Source organism: Haemaphysalis longicornis, unplaced genomic scaffold (assembly GCF_048455015.1).
Source record: "Haemaphysalis longicornis isolate Haplotype H1 unplaced genomic scaffold, Haemaphysalis longicornis Haplotype H1 scaffold_3, whole genome shotgun sequence".
In the NCBI taxonomy this organism is placed as follows: domain Eukaryota; kingdom Metazoa; phylum Arthropoda; class Arachnida; order Ixodida; family Ixodidae; genus Haemaphysalis; species Haemaphysalis longicornis.
The window spans coordinates 230,235,704-230,256,080 of record NW_027526335.1 but is presented as its reverse complement, the minus strand read 5'-3'; the positions used below and the strand labels follow the sequence as shown (position 1 = coordinate 230,256,080).

At 49.5% G+C, this 20,377-nt stretch overlaps 1 protein-coding gene across 2 annotated transcripts in view; it reads right to left on the bottom strand.

Annotated features, from left to right (window-relative positions):
- LOC144176035 (rifampicin phosphotransferase-like) overlaps window positions 1–20,377 on the bottom strand; it is a 241,241-nt gene that overhangs the window by 101,194 nt on the left and 119,670 nt on the right. For both annotated transcript variants that reach the window (XM_077705142.1, XM_077705141.1), the window contains exons 19-22: window positions 15,650–15,767; window positions 11,801–11,901; window positions 11,375–11,446; window positions 11,195–11,301 (exon numbers count right to left, since the gene is read on the bottom strand). In XM_077705142.1, the coding sequence (XP_077561268.1) occupies window positions 11,195–11,301; window positions 11,375–11,446; window positions 11,801–11,901; window positions 15,650–15,767 (398 nt within the window). The remainder of the gene's footprint in view (window positions 1–11,194; window positions 11,302–11,374; window positions 11,447–11,800; window positions 11,902–15,649; window positions 15,768–20,377) is intronic.

Genomic DNA, 20,377 nt, shown 5'->3' with positions numbered 1-20,377 from the left:
TGTCACATTCTCATTGGAGGAAACGTCTGATTTTTAACGGAGAAGCTGTGGCAGAAGCCGTATAATATCGCCATTGCATGAAAAATACCACGAAAATGCCGAGCGCTCGGGAGCGCAGCCCAGCGGTGACCGCCGAGTCCCTAGATCTCGCAATTGCTTCAGCAAAAAAGAAAAAAATCCCGGGCCATCTCCACAAACGTGAAACCTGGGGAGGAGCGAAGCAGGTAGTGTATAAGTGTATTCTTGGAGCCTTGGCGCTTTTGCCAACGAAGATACAACCATTGAAAGGTAGAGATATAAAACTTTGCTGTAAAAGTCTCTTGTCTTTCAAGCACGAAGCGGTCTAGGACTATGCGTAAACGAGTGTTTTTAGAGCGAAGCTGTTAGCCTCTCGTTGGTCGGAAAACGTCGTGACGTAAACAAAAAACCCAGGCAGGTCCCAGCAGTTCTCGTCTAAGACGCAGAGCGCATGCGCCAAGCTAATAGGGCATGCAGCATAGGTCTCAGTATTGATTTAGAAAAACCACAAGACAAGCATCTGAATCGCATTATGGATGATAAGGCGCCTATGAACAATGAGACCCACCCACCATGTGTTCATGGTAAAGATTGTATTTGCAGATTATGTTTGAAAACTAGGCAGGACTAGTGTCACTATATAGAGCCATTCTTGCTCAAGACGCCGCCGCGCGCACGCGTCAGGCTAGGCACGACCCAGCACTCGCTGCCAGAGAAGTCGAGTGCAAGCGACGAGCCCGCCGAGACAACGAGGAATATTTCAAACCCTCCCCAAGTGGTTTACAACACCGTCGATGGACATCCACTTTCACAGGGCGGTATGGCGACCGTTTTTTTTAGTGCGAGTTGCGTTCTAGCCTGAGGCGTAAACGAGTTTCCCGGTGTTTCACTGCCGTGACTACATGAGACGACGATTACGACAACGACAGGAAACGCCAACAGCCCCAGCCTCTAAGGCGCTTCGCCGATAATAATAATAAAAACTAAAGCCTTTCCCTTCAATGCAAAAGCTGTCGGAAGTGCAGAGCAGTGATTCGCCATAATGGGCTGTACTGCCATTATCCGCTTACTGCTACCCATAGGTCGGCGTACTCACTCGTGAGTACACTCATTTGTACTCATTTGTACTCAAACTCACGAGTGAGTATGATGATGAGTGATCACACACCCAGAAAAAAACAGTGAGTACGATGACGAGTGAGTACAGGGGTAAGTCCACTACTCGTGAGTACAGTACTCATGAGTACACTACTCATGAGTATGAGTACTCATGAGTGCAGTATTCATGAGTATGAGTACTCATGAGTTTGAGTACTAATGAGTATGAGTACTCACGAGTACACAGTACTCATGAGTACACAGTACTCATGAATACACAGTACTCATGAGTATACAGTACTCATGAGTATACAGTACTCATGAGTATACAGTACTCATGAGTACACAGCACTCATGAGTACAGTACTCATGAATACTGTGTACTCATGAGTACTGTGTATTCATGAGTATATGCACTCCTGAGTACCGTAGTGCAAACAAGTTTTATCACGAGCTCGAGTCCGGACGCGCGTGTACGAGTCGCAAACATTTAGCGGTGCCGCTGTGCAGCTTAACTGTCAAGGATGGTAAAATTAGACAATGAAAACTGCACCTCCCTCCTTTCGCGGTCCCTGTTTGGCGCTGTAAGCGTTTTTCGGCGGTCGCTCGCAAAGGGGTCACGGTGAAGAGGGAAAAAGGAGGTGGTGAGGGCCCGGTGGGAAACGCGGCCGCAGTTGCTCTTCTCTGATGGGACTTGTTGACTGCCGCAGTTATTTTTGTTGACGCGGCCTGTGAACGCGTGGCGGCTTCATTGCGCTTGCTCCCTTCCAATTGTTTTAGGGGAGAGGCGGTGGAGGCTGCTAACAACGCACAAACTAGGCGTACTGAAGTCCCTCTTTTACGGTCTTCAGAAGTTTCCGTAGACGCATGTCACGCTGTGTAGTCGTTTCGTGAGCCGAACCGCTCATTTCAACAGTCGCAGTTAATTTACGTAACTCGCGTCAAACCGACTGCCTGGTTTGTAACTTTCGCTGTGCGTATTCAAGAGACAGTTTGGCTGATGTACGTGCGCCCATATGGTTTTGATAGGTTCCCGTTTTGAAACATTTTGCTCAGGTTCGCTGGTAATATGGTCTCGTGTAGTGCCATTTCCAAGTGAGCATATGCCCCACCGTGCACTACGGCGTGCAGGCGCGGCGGTGGAATTTGCCCCAGCAATGGAAATAAAATATCCGAGTACACCTAAGCACGTTTGTGAGTTGTGAATCGGACATCATAATATCCAGTTCAACGCGTGCGGTGCCTTGTTTAACCTCGCATATTTTGTCGAAGAGCTCTGTCATCTTGCCGCTGGAGGAGCGTTTTGCTTTCGAATGGCTTTACTTTCGAGTGGCAACCCGATTCGCCGCTTCTCGTTTATGCCACCGTGTAATGAGGGCGCTGACGATGATGGTGAATTTTGGTGGTTGTTATTCCCCTACCTTCACTACTGTTTACAGGCGGGGTGACCACCCCTCGCTAGCAACTATACCGCCGAGTTTAAGCTCGCACTGTGAGATGCCTCGTGAAGGAATTGTTTTGAATTGATGAACGCCAACGACAGACGCCGGGATTGTTGCTTAAGCTCGCATCTTGGAACGTCTCGTAAAACATGTGGATTGCACATAACGACGTCACCGCACTTTTTGATCGACCACTGTCAGCTTCATCCGCGTTGCTAGAGATAGGAGCTGCAGATTCCCACTGTGCAACCAACCCACCAACACGGCAATACAATGACGTCAGTGCAAGCTATCACGCCTCCGAAAAACGCGTCTACAAACTTTGTTCTCGAGTACACAAAGCACGGCAGAGCAGTTCTACGCTGCTGTAACGGCTGCCAAGTACCGGCAGCAACTGGGTGCCCTGCGGCCCTCGACTGCAGTTCACGCCCCCGCCCCCCCCCCCCCGAACACACACACGCACAGTTGGGACTGGGTCATTCTAGCTCAGTCACCACTGTTCGATTCACTTCACTTTATTTCCTTAAAGGGGCCCTGAAAGGCATTTTGAGCACACTAAATGAACTAGCGCAATCGCTAGATTGGGTCGCCAACGTCACCTGTGCCAAGTATTACTCTTTTACGCGCAGCGGAAAGCTCACACTTTTGTTGCAAAGTTTGTCGCTTTTTTTCTCATCCTTTCCTTCGTGTTTTTGGACGCCGCCATCTTCACATGTCTACATCATCGATTCCCAGATGTTCGTCATGAGCTAGACATCCTGCTATTGGGCGGCTTTTTCACGCACTTCCGGCAAAGAGATGAGTCGTCTGCTCAGCGTCGGCTCGCCAGCTGATCTGCCAGCGGAGTGCCGGAGTGCTTTGACATTTTACGACAAACGAAACAAGTGTAAACAAACGCTTAACCGTTTGTATTGAATGCAACACGGCCATAACACGACGTGGATTTTATCTTACGTGAGTACGTACCATAAAGAAAGTCCCGTGGCACTTCTTTGGTGCAATCGCAGAGAACGCCCTGAGCCGAATGCCCGGGTTTGACGCGTACATTTTATTCAACTTCAAAACAATCCAGAGATGCGTTTCGAACGAACGCAACGTCACAACATGCGTTGCAAGTCTGAACCGCGATTGACAGACGATGAGTTGCCTCCTCCTGCCCGTCGTAAATTCGGCACTCACCTCACACCCGGTTTGCGGGGACGAGCAGCAAGTCACAACTCTGGCGCGCAAGCGAGAAGGCTTTTAGCCAGGCACACTGCACATACCCCATGCGAGGTTGAGTGGTACGTCGTTCGAGAAAGATAATCCAGACCATGGGAAGCACTATCCACCCGCAGAAGTACAATGTCGCATTTCATCGCGAAACGAACGCGTCCACAACACACAGGAGGCGATGCACACACACACACACAGCTTCGGTCGCTGCATTGGCTTAGCTGCAAGCTTCGTTCGGACAATCAGCGATGCTACGACGATACAGAGCTGCGTGAGGACGACGTGCTAGCTACTTCACGTATTTAAAAACACAGGGGCAAAGAACTAGGTTCATCGGAAGCAAAAAATCTTTCCTCCATTATAGTGCCTGAAATATACTGGCTAGTGTGCCGAGGGCGGGCTCCAGGCGGGCGCCGGGAGCGATGTACGCGGCCGTCTGCCGCTTGGGGCGCTGCCGTGCGGGAGTGTGCGCGTTCATCCGGCCCGAGCAGATCGCGCGGTACCTCCGAGCTGCGTAGCAGACGGCAGCGGCAGAACTTTCCATTCCCGCTTGCGACGAAAGCGAGCGAAAGCGACGGGAATTCTGTCGCGCAACCAAAATTTGTCCCGACCATTCGACAAAAACGATCGCCGCGCGACAAAGCGACGGAATTCCTGCCGCTCTCACTCGCTTTCGTCGCAAGTGCGAACGGGCCTTTATGCGCAATCTCCGCCCCACATAAAACAAGCTCTTGCTTGTCGCCTGAGCATACGGTTGATATCTGACTACGTTACACTGTGCTTGCCAGTGTATTTAAACGATGTCACTAGGTTTGAAACGTACGCGCTCGGCGTGCAGCTTTGTAAACGCAAGCGGTTTCACATACGCACGCTATTTTGCTGCTAATAGAGTTTTAGTACAGCGTTTGTGGCCTTTGCATACGCTAAACGCTAAATTTTTGCGTCCCGCTACGTGACACCGCGATGGGAGTTTTAGTAGAGCGTCTCATCAGTTTTGCGTAGCGACACACTAATGCATACAGCGCCATCTGTCAAATGTTTTCCGAAATGTCTCGCCGGCTGATCTGCTAGCGGAGTGCCGGAGTGTTTGGACATTTTACGACTATCCAAACAAGTGCAAACAAACGCTTTCCCGTCAGTGTTGAATGCAACCCATGGGTGCAGCTTGTCTGAACACGGGTTCTCGCTGATCGAGTGCAGCGTTGGTTTGCTCTTCGCCTTCACGTTCATCGCCGCTGATAAAGCGATCCGATCCGGCGCGTTTTGTGCACGGGTTCTGTGTCGGTTGAAAATGTCTTTTTTCACATGCCGCCGGTAGTAGGAATTACAACCACCGCAAAATAACACCCGGCACCAGCGGGGCCACATCTGAGACCGCGCTTTTTGGATAAACAGTGCGCGGCGCACCAAAGGGAACGAGCGCACGATTCTCCCCACGCGGCTGCGAGTTCGCCGCCGATACCAACTGCAGCTACATTCACCGCGAAAGGGCAAGGCCAGGCCGCACACATGCGGCCAGGTCATTCGTTCGCTTTTCCAGCCTGTGTCCATGGTGTCTACAGAGATGAAAAAGCCGAAAGAGCTGGCCCGTAGCAGACGGCAGTCTGTGGGAGCGCAATAGCGGAAGTACGTCACCGCTGAGGAGCGGAGCATCATGGGAGGGGAGGCCAACAGCGAAGAAACAGTTGAAAGGAGGAGGAAATACGGCGCGACGATAATTCGCGGTTTTTGATTTACGATTTCTCAGCTAATACTCATCGCTTTAACAAAATTCTTGCAGGAGGAGATTGCTAATACATTGCTTTATTTGGTTACATGTACATCCATGCATCGGCGGAAGGCATTTCAGGACCCCTTTAAAGACCCCACAGGGGGGTGTTACATAAGGTGCGCGTTGTACAACATAGATACAAAAGCCACATGTTAACAATACAGATGCATAGATGTTGCGACGTTGCCCTGCTCAGTCCGCCATCGACGCGGCGCAGAGGAGAGCGATGAAGTTGTCGAGCTGACGGTGATTTTAAGCTGCATTCATATACAATATATACAAAGGTAGAAAGAGCGTTACATGGCTCGCACAAAGGCACTTCTCAACTCAGTGCCTCCGATGAAATGCCGCTGCACAGCCGTTGCTTCAGGGCTGGTTTTATACCCCCAGGGTTCCGCCGCAGCCGCGTGCAGTTCGAATCTTTCCAATCAGGACTATCACTGGCCGCAGTTTGAATCCGGCGAATGCAGGCGAAGTGATTGCGTCAGCCGAGCCATGAATGGGAAAGGGGAGGCGACTCTGCGGCGCCGTCTGCAGAGTCTACTCGTCGCTGCGTGTCTTTTGCGGGCCGGTCGTCCCAAGCGTGATTTGGTGCGGCCGTCTCGATGGGAAAAGGAGAGTAGACTCGGCGGCTGCGTGTGCCGCCAGTTGCGGCACGTCGGCCGCGGGCTGGCTGACCGAGGCGCGAATCGGGCCCACCGTCGGCGCGTCGCCAGGTGTAGCAAATTTGTGTCGGGCACTCTGGTTAACCGCACACACACGCATAGAAAAATTAGTGAGTAAGATCAGACCCGTGTGGGTTTTGGCCTAGCTGTTAACGGAAATAGACACAACGACGCGTAGCGCCCGTCCTGTCCCTTTTTCGCGGCGGGACCTCCCCCTTTGGCTTTTCGCGCGCTAGCCGGTTTTCGTCTTTCTGTTTATCTCTTACTTTGCGGGCTGGCGGCGGTTTCGAGGGGTACGGTTGCGCAATGTTCGCAGAATTCGGAACAGCGGCGGCAGCGTCTCTTTCCAGATGGGTTCAAAGACGATAGTCTTTCTTTGGCCACTTCAGCGCGACAATCTTGGCCTGTCAGTCTGTCTGTCTGTGTCTGTCATAAAGATAATTCATTATTGCAACTTAATATCACGCCCCGCTGTACACATGGGAGCTACTGGGGTCGCCGTTAAGTAGCTTCATGTACATAATGCGCCCTCTCTACAACTGGCCAACTGCCCCGCGATTCAGCCGCGATTCAGCCCGCGATTCAAAACGCGAGTGTGTACGTCCCGTTTCGCTCTCTCCCGTGTACGTGCGTTCGCGCAGTGGGAAGCCCTACGACAATGCACCGTGTAAGACGTTTTCTTCTCGGGCTCCTCTGTCCTGATGTATATGTAATCTCAGAATTTCTAATTAGTTAAACATTTTATTTTTTTCTGTTTAGCCTTTCATTCGAGCCACGACCTAGCTAAGATGTTGCAGTCGACAGGATCATGATTTAAGGCCACGGGAGGACGAACGGACGAACAACCTGGACGGACCGCACCACGACTACGAGAGTGCAGCACGCAGACATGGGGCACCGACGCACTCCACGCCAGCGGTGGTCGACACAGTGCTGACTTCAACGGAACGCTACGTCCTATGCTCTACGAAGAAACAGCAGTTCGTAAGCGCACTACGAATACGAGGGCTACCCTGCTCTGGCCGTAAGGACGACATCATCTTCCGCCTTCTAGAGGACAACGAAGAACGTCGCCATCTCTCCAAACAAACGAATGTGCCAACGCTACTTCAGACTGCCTCCGACAACAAACGGCAGAGGACCCTGCAAGCGGCGCTGTTTGAGAGCAGAAGGCTGCGTGATGAACGAGAAAGTTTTCTGAGACAACTGGCGAGAGTCGGCCGCACGTTTTCCACGGTGCCTGGACTGCACGAGATCCGGGCACAGGCAGAATGCACGACGGCACGCACATGAATGAGACGACGCATGCAAAATTGTGATTGCGTGCTCACCGGACCTTCCCCAGGTAATCGCCACGATTACGGAGACGCATCGAAGGTCAGTGCATTTCTGGCGAGATCACGAACACACGTTGCTCTGCTACATCGCCCACGAGCTACATCGCCCCGCGCAGGTCATTCCAGCAACGAGCAACGAGACGCGCAACGTACGCAGCGCGCACGAGCCAGAAGGCACCACGTTTCTGGCACCTGCTCTTTCGGTACAGACGTACACGAACGGAACGCTGGGAGCACGGAACGCAACGGAGCCGGTACGTACATTTTCCGCACGTGCTGTCCCGGCGCGGGTCCACGCAACCAACGACATCGCATCCGGATTGGTCGATATGGCCACGGCAAGCGAGCAAGACGCACGGCGCCCGAAATGCACCATACGTGGCGAACGACCGCACCCCAATTATAGGGGAGTTTCCCAGATAAAACGAGACGCACAGCGCACGAAACGCACCAGAAGTGACGAATGACATCCAACTTGAACCAGTGGAGCTGACCACGGAGAACGAAATGCACAACGCACGGAACGCTACCAAGCCAGCACACACGGAGGAAACTGCTGTTCGCGACATCCTCCGCTCCCACTGCAGGTGCTATCCGGACTTGGCCAGCGAATGTTACAACCGCAGAAATCACCTGGACACAAGCAACAAAGGACCCAGCGCACGCGGTTCAACCCTACCGGAAAGTACAAGCTCTCCGACACCCACTGCTCCCGCCCGAGTCCAGCGGACGAACGACATGACACTCGTGCAAGTAGGAGGTCCGTGAACGAGCAACGGCACGGCCAGCGCATGCGGCATGTCCGAGCCATAATTAACAAGGTCACCGGCACCCGCGCTCCGATCGAGACTCACACGACAAACACCATTTCGTACAAGAGGACGCAACCGCGAGCAAGCGGATTCGCGATAAACGGAGCCTGCTTGTATGGGAGAGATAGCGATTATAGCATTCTCGAAAAACACGCACAATACGAGGTCGTGAGCGACGACACGGACACGGCAAGAACGGCAACGAATGAACCTGATCCAGACGAAGCATCGAATGCCCTGACGATGAAGTCAAGCTTGCGACGCCGAGGAATGTGGGACCGAACGAACGGCACGAACTACGCCCGCTTCCCCACCCCAACGGTTTCACTTCCGAAACAACCACGGAGACTGCGAGCACGGAGCTGCAACGACTTTGACCGATCAGCCATGCCACCCTACGAAAACGCCCCGCTACCACACACTAAACGAAAAGCCAAACGACTCCCGCACCATACGCAACGCACGCGTCAATTCAAGCAACGTCCTCAACGCGCCGAACTATGCCATCCCTACACAGCGCAGCTCGCCACCGGACAAACCAGACGTCTACGCCCCCACATGCATCAAGCACGCAACGAGCGAACACCATCGCCGACGGAAGCGGCGCAACCAACGCAACGCCGTAAACACTGTCAAGTTCAGGTCTGACGAAGTGAATCCCACGGCACACACACAATAAAATCAAGCAGATTTGAAATTCACCGAACCTCAACGTGACGAACACCCTCTTAACGAAGTTTCTAGTATCTGGAACAAGAAAAAACAAACGCCAGCATCGAGCATCTGTGAACAAGCGAACAGTGATCTGGATACGAACGGACGTCAATCTACGCGAACGCTTCATTGTGCCTGGGGGCAGGCGCATTTCGGATTCAGAGCACGATTAGGATACGTATCAGCGCGCCCGGAAACGAAAACGGACGACAAAAGCTGCCACCCGAAGACACGCAGAAAAACGCAGTTTACGGCCACGACCGCACCGACAAGCCCCGAGCTCCCATGAGCCCGACCCGGCCTGTGAACAAGACGAGACGCCAGGCGCAACGCGAGTGCTTACGTTCCGTTTCTCTTTCTCACATGTACAGTGTACTTGCCTTCGCACAGTAAGTCGCCCAACGACAGTGCACCGCTTCAGACGTTTTCTTCCTCTGTCCTGATGTATATGTAACCTGTGTTTTTCTAATCAATTAAACAATTTATTTTTTCTACTTAGTCTTTCATTCGAGCTACGACCTAGCTAACAGTGCAGATAAGTTGATTATTCGTGAGTAATACAAATTTAGTACTCATGAGTACTGATTGAGTACTCATGAGGTCAGAATGAGTAGTACTCGTGAGTGCAGAATGAGTAGTACTCATGAGCAGTAGTACTCATTGAGTACTCATGAGTACAGATTGAGTACTCATGAATACAGAGTGAGTACTCATGAGTACAGATTGAGTACGAATACTCGTGAGGACAAATGAGTTTGAGTACAAGTGAGTACGATTACAAATGAGTATTTGATGAGTGAGTACGAGTGATTTTGTGAACAGACGAACTTTTTGAGTCTGAGTTTGATTGAGTACAGCGTAAATAAAAAAAAATGTGATTGAGTTTGAGTGAGTTCTTTCTGTTTTGCCGACCTATGCTGCTACCACCCCACGCAATTCAAATTTCCCGCCTTCGCAGTGCTCGCGCGACCCCTGCCTGAAACTGCGTCAGCGGGAGTTCTGGATTGCATTGGATTAGATTGGCTTGGCGTGGCTTGGCTTGGCTTGGCTTAGCTTGGATTGGTTTTGAATTGGACTGGATTGGATTGCTTTGCATTGCATGATAAGCAGCAGTAAGCATGATAATCAGCTAATCCTAAACAACCAGGTAAACTAAGAATAACCAGCTGAACCTTAGCTCACGCTACGCACACGCACGCTCACGCTCACGCACAGCGGCTTGGCCTCTGGGTTACGCCGCGCCGAAGGGACCATGACAGGCTACACCGTAACGCCGTGGCGATATGCTTGGTTCCAGCAAGCGAGATCGGACAAGGCGAGTGCCTAAAGTGCTCTGCACTTGCAAAACTCCGGCGCTGTCGTCAAGCGCTACCGCGCATGTAATGTTTGGCATGGGGGACACGACGACATCGATGCATATGACGATTACTACTACTAGCATAGTACAAAGCAACGACGGAACATGTAAATAAACAATTTCAAACAATTTCTAGGTGCCGGTGTCGTTTCGCTTTCTCGTCCCTGTTTCAGATTGCGCTTAAGTTTCACTCACGGATGTTCACCGACTAGCTAGCCTTTCCATTTTGCTTCAATTACAAACTTTCAGTGCTCACGTCTTTCAGTGTTCACGTGTAAAGAAATCCTTCAGATTCGCTTTGGTTCAAGCCTTGAGCGACTTAGTGCAAGCTTGGCCAGGTGAGCTGGTAGAAGTCTACAATGCTGAAGGTGACTTTGCATCCACCACTCACCGCCAACAAGACGACGACCTCCTAGATGCCACCGACGACGATTAGTAGCACCGTAACTATGCAAATAAACTGTGATACTGAAACTTGTCTCCGTGTCTGGAATTGCTCACGTACACCACAGCTTCGCCATTAAAGTCTTGCGCGTGAGTGCGAGCTTTCTTGAAATTTTCCTTGCAGTGTGTTTCTTTATATTGACTTAACTGACATATGGGAACGAACATACGTTATCCGATACAGTAATCGCGGGTTAGGAAAGATTCTAAACGGTGGTAATTACACCTTACACCTCTTTACACTCTGCGGTTATTAAAAATTTTTGATTATTCCATTTGTCTGTATAAACAGATGCGAAAGACGCGTTGTATGGTACTTACGACATGTTTGCTTTGCTGAGAACTTCCTTATCGGATTTCAAACCGTTGTCGAACTCGTGGACAATCTCAAAATCAGACTCCCGGAAGAACGTTGTCACCGGTCGGCACTGGAAGATGCAATAAGTCCTGGTACAGCGTTGCAATTGCACGGTGTGCGAGAAAGAAAAGGTTCTGTATTACCTGAAGCATGAAGAAATGTTCACCGCAGATGGCCCACTCAATGTCTTGTGGAGTTGTGTACGTCTTCTCAATCTATTAACAAGGAATGCGCATTAAGAAGCAGCACAAACTTAGCTAACACGCATTCAATTTATGAGCTGTAGCCGGTTGTACATTTTAAAAATTAAGCCGATTGAAAGTGGCAATGCGGTTCGATATGTACATTTAAACTGATTTACGGGAAAAAGTTTGCGCGGAAAGCCGTTTGGAAGCCGTTATGAAAATGGCAAATGCTGGCACTTGTCAATCTGTAGCGCCGTTCTTTACACCGACTACAGGCTGTGGTGTAACGTACACATGAGCGTGCCGAATGGCCCCCTGAGGGACTTGTGAGTAACTAGAGCCCTCCGTTCCAGTATGCCAAAAGGATAGAAGAATGCACCGCACCTGGGTGCCAATGTAGGCCAATGCTTCGACTTGCTCTTCTGAGACGCAAGCCACCTGTGTCTTGTCCTCGGACACTGGCAGCATCACCACGCCTTCAACCTCTGCAAACAAGCAACGGTCCGCGCTGGAATTCAATCTCAGTATGCATTTAAAAGACACTGGGTGCTGATCGGACCTAAGGTGGAACACTTGTGGCCAGAAAAACTTTAGAGCCCTCTCAGTACTGTAAAGATTCAAGTCCTCCGAATCTGTACTCATGGACAACTATTCGTGGAAAACTATATATGATTACTTATAATATTGATCGAATAAACACACATACACATAATTTCCTTAAAATTATTTCCAAAGTAATTCTGATATAACATTCTGATATAAAATTCATATAACTTTCCGTAACCATCTTTGCTGCGTACACATTGACAGTAGGCGGGAATCCTGCAACGTTTACAACTTTACTTTGAAGTAAATAATTGTGACAAGCAAATGAGACTCTGCGTAAGGGTAGAAACGTCTTAGCGGCCAATTTCAGTACGATTTCTTATCTCGGGGTATTGTTACATGGCGGAAAAACAGATGACAGCGACGAAGCGATGCATTTACGTGGTGACACGAACCATGTCGGCCAAAAAGGGCCCCACGCACAGCTTCTTCGCCGTCGATCGCCGGCACCGCAGCGCTATGCTCCACTGCCCCTTTCTTCCTCTTCTCGGGTCTTATTTTACATTGAGAGCTACAGACCATTTTAATGTACAGCCCTGGAAGGAGCGCATGTGATTCTTTGTCGCAGCGACTCGATAGACGCACGCAGTTTCGGTCAGATCTCATTTGGCTCTTTCACGACACCAAACGCATCCAAATGAATGTCGCTAGCTACATGTAACGTTTGTGCATCCCGGTCAAAAAATGCGTTGTTCAATACACGTGTACGTGCTGCTTTGTGCCTATAAAACAGTGCTCGGGTACGTGAACATGCTTCCAGTGAGCGCAGATTTCTTTGTGTCGGCAGTCACAGTCCTTGCGCTCATTTACTGCGCGTTCGGTTGATCAAGCGATTGATTGATTGATTGATTGATTGATTGATTGATTGATTGATTGATTGATTGATTGATTGATTGATTGATTGATTGATTGAACTCTTGACCAACCTAGATGGTGTCACGCATTGTATAAAGTGCTCCCAAATACAGCTATACAGCTATGCGGTACTCAGGGGATACGTATCACTGCTAGGCTCCAGAGTGTGCGCTCGGACTTCAGCGTGCGGACACCGATTTCATGGGCTTGACTCAGCTGGTGCTTCAGTGCTAGAATGTGAGACGCAATAATATTATCATCATCGTCATCATCATCATCATTATCGTCATCATCATCATCATCATAACTAGGCTATCTACGCCCTCTGCGGGGCGTAGATATTCTCCAATTACCCCTGTCCTGTGCCAACTGTGACCAATTTATCCTCGCGAACTTCTTGATCTCATCTGCCCATCTAACTTTTTGCCGCCCCCTGCAATGCTTGCCTTCTCTCGGGATCCACTCTGTTACCCTTAATGACCAACGGTTATCTTGCCTTCGTGTTACATGCCCTGCCCACGTCCATTTCTTCTTAATTCCTAATAATATGTCCTTAACACGCGTTTGTTCCCTGACCCACTCCTCTCACTTCTTGTCCCTTGTACCTATCATCTTCCGTTCCATTGCGCGCTGAGTCGTCCTCAATTTAAGTTGAACCCTATTAGTTAGCCTCCAAGTTCTTGCCCCGTAGGTGAGTGGCGGTAAGATGCAGCTGTCATACACTTTCTTCTTAAGGGGCAATGGTATGGGGTGCCATTCATTATCTGAGAATGCCTGCCGAATGCACTCCACCCCACTCTTATCCTTCGAATTATCTCTTCCTAATGGTTGGGATTCGGGGTCACAACTTGGCCTAAGTAGATGTATTCGCTTTCTACTTCCACGGCCTCGCCCCCTATCTCAAACCGCTGTGCTGTCCCGAGGTGATTGATCATTACTTTAGTTTTCTGCATATTAATTTTTAGGCCCACGCTTCTACTCTGTTTGTCCAGTGTGGTAAGCATGCTTTGCAATTCCTCCCCCGAGTTAGTTAACAAGGCAACATCATCAGCAAATCTGAGGTTACTGAGGTATTCTCCATTAACCCTTACTCCCACCTGTTCCCAATCCAATGTTCTGAATGCTTCTTGTAAACATGCTGTGAATAACATTGGAGAGATTGTGTCTCCTTGTTTGACGTCCTTCCTTATAGGTATTTTACTGCTCTCCTTATGGAGGATGATGGTAGCTGTGGACCCATTGTAGATATCTTCTAGTATTCTTACATAATGCTCATCTACACCCTGGATCCGTAATGCCTGAATGACTGCTCAGGTTTTGACCGAGTGAAATGCTTTCTCATAATCTATGAAGGCTATATATAGGAATTCAGTATACTCAGCGCACTTCTCTATCACCTGAGTGATCGTGTGAATATGGTCCGTTGTTGAATAGCCTTTACAGAACTCTGCTTGTTCTTTAGGTTGACTGAAATCTACGGTTGCAGAAATTCCGTTAGCGATTACCTTGGTGAGTACCTTGTAGACGACTGACAGTAAGCTGATTTTTCAAGTCGTTCATGTCACCTTTCTTATGGATTAGGATGCTTATTAGGATGACGCAATATCACTCCCTGCTAACTGACTGAGTGGTGCGTAGGGGTTTATAGTGTGCGGGTCGCTGTAGGGCGCTAGCAACTTTCCGATATTTTTGTACCTCTGCGCAGCGAAGCTCCACCGGGCCGCAGCTCAACGCCGAATGCGTGCAAATCATGTACCACCCACTTGCGCACAGCGAAGGAAATAGGAGAGCAGTCACCGCACTCACTGCGCTAGAATGCGACCCTGCACAGAGTTTGCACTGGGCCGTACCGGCCACTTCGTATGGGCTGCGGCGGTGACAGGTTATTGATATCGTGTTGCTGGTTAGTAATACAGTTACCCGTCCCTGTGCGTTCGAATGCCTACGCGTGCTTCGTTGGTGTTCCGCCTGGGTGACGCGTAAAGTACGCTATATGCCCTTCTAGTGAATGTAAAGCCAAGCCAATTCGTCCCCAGGCACCACAGGGAGAACGTTTCCATGTTTGTGCAACGTGCTCAACATTGTGGAGGACAAGTGAAGCGCCACGAACTTTTAGAGCCCATGAAACACGATGGCCTTTCTAAAGCTACTTTAAACGCGGAAATTTTTTATCTGTCTGTCCATCCGTCTGTCCGGAAATCCCTTTAACGAGACAATTACATAAACAAAACAATTTTTCAACTACTATATCTGGTAGCAGACTTCATGCTGGTCAGCATTGTCCAGCAATAAGGAAACAATAGGCGTATTTGTGACAAAACACCAATACATAACTGATACTATCAGTGTCTATTACTAGAGGTAGACATGGCCGTACTTTGTTGCGATAGCAAAAAAGAAAAAAAGAAACGCATTAGAAACAACATTTCAACTAAAACTACAAAAATGGTTCGCAATGGATGCAGCCTGGGTATCACGAGCGAACTGTATTACCAACTGTTAGGAGCCGCCAGCCTTGCCCGGTAGTTCGTAACAGTAACCTAAGGTCGCAACAGACTTCGCGGGGGCAGTGCGAGCACAGATAAATTGAATTGAATTTCAGAAACCTTTACTGCGTTTATTACAGGAGGACCGAGACAGGAGGGGTACAGCGTGAGAGGACGGCGGGAGAGAGAGGAGAGGCAGGTACGTGGCAGGTGCGGCAGAAGACCATCGTATCTCGACGACATACGAAGCCTAGGGAGCAGATAAACGGCCAATTTTTATGCTCACCGGACGCGGTTGTGTAGACCGACTTGCGCCCCAGTTGTACCGACTCGATGAATGGCCGCACTCCGCCTGTTTTCTTCAGGGTGAATGTGTCCGGCTCTGCAGATGCTGACACCACCGACTGCACGTAAAGAAATGCGTGTCGAACAAAACGACGGCAGCAAATGTATGCTCGGCGCGCGCCTGCAGAAGTTTTCGTTTGTTGCTCTCAGTCTCAAGCAGCGCAAGTGCTGCGTGGTAAGTACTGTTAGCAATACTGAAAAGAAGATACCCCGAGCAGCAAAAATGCAGCAAGTGGAGAAGCGTAAGCGTCGCTTGTAAAGTATCCAATGCCAATATCCAGTTGAGGGTCGCAAGGGCGAAGCAGTACCTTGCCAATTGGGGCAATGCATTCCATAGTGTCAATGACGAGCCCTGTAGAAAAATAATTGTCCTATTATTTGACGACGCGGATTTTAAAACTCCTTCTGGATGCCGGCAGCGTTTTTGAAACAACCAACCTAAACATAAACTGGATCGAAAGTTTACTTCAGAAGCTATGAAAGACGTGCGGATCCACAATCTCGACCTATATCTCGATCCCAGATCGATTAACTTCGGCCCAAGCCATATTTGCTTGAAATTGCCCCAAGAACCTTCTGGTTCTTGTTAACCTTGTTTGAATTCTGTAGCAGTTTTCTGCAGCCTTTTAGGCTACAGGAAACTGGTAAAGAATTTGAAAGCTTTTTGGAGCTTTCGTTCGGCGCTGTTGAAATCTTGTGCGCAGTAAATTGGCTCAAGTTTCAAGGAACGTGTACAAAACTGAAGGATGCAGGCTTTTTAACAATGCCCACAGCGTGTGGTAACTTACAAAATAAAAAAAATAAAAAAGGATGTATTAATTACGGCGCACAGAATTAAGTAGAGCACTACGAAAGGAAGTACGCCGTCATCCCATAAATCTATGGATTCCAGGTATGGGGAGCAGGTTGTCAGTTCGGCACCGAATAAACTAGGCGAAGCCTGTGCTGTTGTAGAGAGCAGGAAGCTAGGCACTCAGTCAGGTAGATTCAGTAAATTCTCGGCCGACCATATGTCCCACGCCGCACGTGTACCGTTTACCGAATGTCGTTGTCATCGTGACGTCCTTATGTCGGCCAGATGGGTCGGTGTTTGTACGTGCTCTTGAGAGCGCATTTGTTTTCCTCGAAGGAAACTGCCACATGCCGTTTGTCTGCTCCCTGGCACTCGAGCGCATGTGTACCTTATCCTGACAAAACGGTCTTCCTCTACAAACACAAAAATCAGCTCCAAAGAGAGTTAAGAGAGGCTGTGAACATAAATATGCCTGGTGATTAGTGCGCCAGCCAAGTTTGCTTTTGTTGATTGTTTGTTGATTGTAGGCACAGGCGTTGTTCCTCTCAGATTTTTTAGTGTTAATTTAAGTTTCAAAGATAATGTGCGCACGTGTGCAGTATCAATGAGATGTTTTGATATAGAAGTGTACACCTCTCTTCAATAAATCTCAGTTGATAGTCAGCGCCCGTTCTGTGTGATTCCTTCTTGCAGTGTATTTGTTAAGCCGTGCTATTTCACCACGATGTTAAATCACGAACTCGCCCAACTGCCCACCCTTCTGGAGGGGATCGCTTGTGATCAGTAGTTAGAGCCCCCTTACAGGATTATACATTTCTTGTCACCTTACCGCGTATCTGCAAGCTTGCAATGATTGGGCAACACCCACATTATGCGTATTTAGTCATTCTGACTGAAAAAAAGATAATCTGTGGGGCATAAGCAGTATTTTCAAGCGAAGCTTCTATTGACTGGCTTGTATATAGGAAGTTCGGGATGGTGTTCCTGAAACCAACCGCATCAAGCGAAGAACACACTAAACTTTTAACACGAAACTGTTTCATGACGGCACCCGTAAATATCTGACTAACGTCATATCCGTCATATCACCAGAAAATCATGGCTGCGCCAGGATTCGATCCGGGTGCTCTGTCACCGCAACGGGAGGTCCCAGGCGCGTTACCGACTCCGCTACGACTTGAAGGGCACACAGCCGTATGAACGCGCGATATATCTTTCCTATAATCGCCTCTGTTTCGATGGTGCTGCCGTCTAAGAGAGGTGAAGCGAAGTAATGCATCACGATGCTAATGAGCGCCGAGAGTTGGCGCCAGCTGAGCTCGTCGCAACGCAACCGTCTGCCGTGCACTCCACGGAGAAGGGACGCAGTGGTCGCACATTTGCGAAAGCGATTCGCCAGCGCGTTGTCGCTAGCCAAGCGCACTCACAAGACAGCCCCGCAAATCATGCTCTTTCGCTGCAGCGGACCGTGAGTTCACCAAATGATTCGCTGGCAACCCGTTGGGCTTCGTTCGCATGGTTTACGAGCGCGTGTGGTTTCATCCGGGTTTACGCAGTGCTCCAGCGCGTGCAAAAGTCTCCAATGTTTGTAAGTCTGACGGTGCCATACCGACGAAATATAAATAGCGATGAGCAAGGTCATATCGATGCGGAATAAACATTCAACTGATCCTATGAAGGCACATCTCGCTTTCATGTTTTTCCGATTCCTATGAAAGAGGGATCAGTCACATTTTTTCAACACGAAAGGGTTTTATATCGGGGTCCACCATGATCTAACTGACGTCATATCCGTCACCGAAATGATAGCGCCAGAAAAACTTCGTTTGCCGCGGCGGCGCCAGGATCCGAGCCACGAACTCTTTCGCCGCAACGGGAGGTGCGAAACGCGCTCCCGACGGCGCTATGAACAGACGCGTAAATAGGACGTCAAACACGCCTTATACCCTTCCTTTCAGATGGTGCTGCCGTCTAGGAGAGGCGAAGCAAGTAGTTGCATCATGACGCTAATGAGCGCCGACAGTTGGCGCCTCGATGCCAGCGCCTACGTGTACGGGCAACGCGCACATAGGCTGCGGAGAAGCCGACTTGCTCATGTCACACTCGTGACGTGGCACGGTCCGCTAATGCTATCTCTGCAGCGGACCGTGTGTTCACCGAACGATTCTCGACAACCCGTTTGGTTTCATTCCCACGAACGGTTTGCGAGCGCCTGTTGTTTCAGTCGGATTTACGTGAGCTAACGTTTATGCGTCTAACGGTTCCATTCCGTCGAAACATAAACAGTGACGTGCAAGTTCATATCAATGCACAATAAACATTCAACTGCTCCTGTGAAGGCACATTTCGCTTTTGTGTTTTACCGGATCCTACGAAAGAGGGAACACCCACATTTTTACACCCGTTTTGGCCAAAAAGGATGTAGCATAGGTGGAAAAAGGGTGTTGGGAGCCCATTGCACCCTTTTTCTTGTATCGGAACACCGTTTTCCTAGCTCTACACCCTTTTTAAATGAAAAAAGGGTGTCTGTCAACTTCAACACCCTTGGTTTTTCTTAGGGTGTTGAAAGGTGAGGAAAAGGCGTTCAGCTTTTCATTGAATAAAGCTATGCATGCATGTAAAATTGCACTGTAAAGACCAAGACATCCCCTCATACCCTCATCTACTCGTAAGAAATGTTCAAAAGCAAAAAAAAAAGTGGTCGTCTGTAACGACCGCTCGTTTTCATATACGGTGCGCCCCACGCCCCAAGTTTAGTTTTGGCACGGCAAATATCAATTTGAACCTTTTTAAATGGAAAAGACTATAGTGGTGGAGTGAAACGGGTGTTGAACGACTGAAACACGCTCGGCTTTCTGTAGGGTGTCGAAACGGTGTCAAAGAGGTGTTCAGTTGCAAAAAAATCCCGCCATCTCCACGAAGTGAATGATGATGAGAGGGACGAAGCTAAAATGCTTATCGGTGAAACCGTGGAACATTGTTATAGGTATTCTTGACGGTGCGCACCATCTGAATGAGTGAAGGACATAAGGAGCGTTCGTAGCCATGCTCGCGTCTCGGTTTGTAGCGCAGTGGGTATTGCCCCACGTACCTTCCATCGCGGCCAGCGAGTCGTGGGATCGAGACCGGGCGCTGCCGCGTCAAGACCACCACTCCTCGCTCGTAAAGCTTGAGACTTCCAACCGCTCCGTTGACAAGCCCGTCGGCGATGTCAATGTTTATGGTGATTATGTAAGGCTTGTTTGGGAAGATGAGAATCTCCATGGGTATGTTGGCGAATTCGGTGTGTGACATTTTAGCCACCTTGGCCGTCATTTTCTGCAGAGCGTCTTGTGTCGCGTAGCCCCGGTGCGTGTCTTGAGCTCGCAGGCGACGAACGACAACCTCTTCTTCTTCCTCTCCTCCTTGTTGGTTAGCAACGAACGCGTTGAACATTTTGACCTCTTCGGCCAATCTTTGGTTGGCCAATCCCTAGGGGGATCCTGCTACAATCATCATCGTGGTGCCGTGTACAGCAACAACGACGGACGGGACAGGGCCCGAGCAAGGGGAGCTTCGCCCCTAAAAAAGAACAGCGGAGCTGGGGTTCTACCTAGATTCTTCCAGTGTTGCTAAGGTTTGCTACGTTTGCTAGGCTTTGCAATGTTCTTGCTATGGTAGGATAAGCCCTGAGGGGTGCGGCCAACCATAACCGGATTTTACAAGGCTGTTCCAGTGTGTTCCCCAGCGGATCCAAGCGGTAAACATGCCAGGTCGACCACCTGGAGCACCATTGCAAGCTGCGCCAATTTTCTTGCGTTTTAGAATCCAGATAAGACTATTAACTTTGAAACGGTATAGTAGAAGATACGCATACGCTTGCGCCCTCTGGGATCA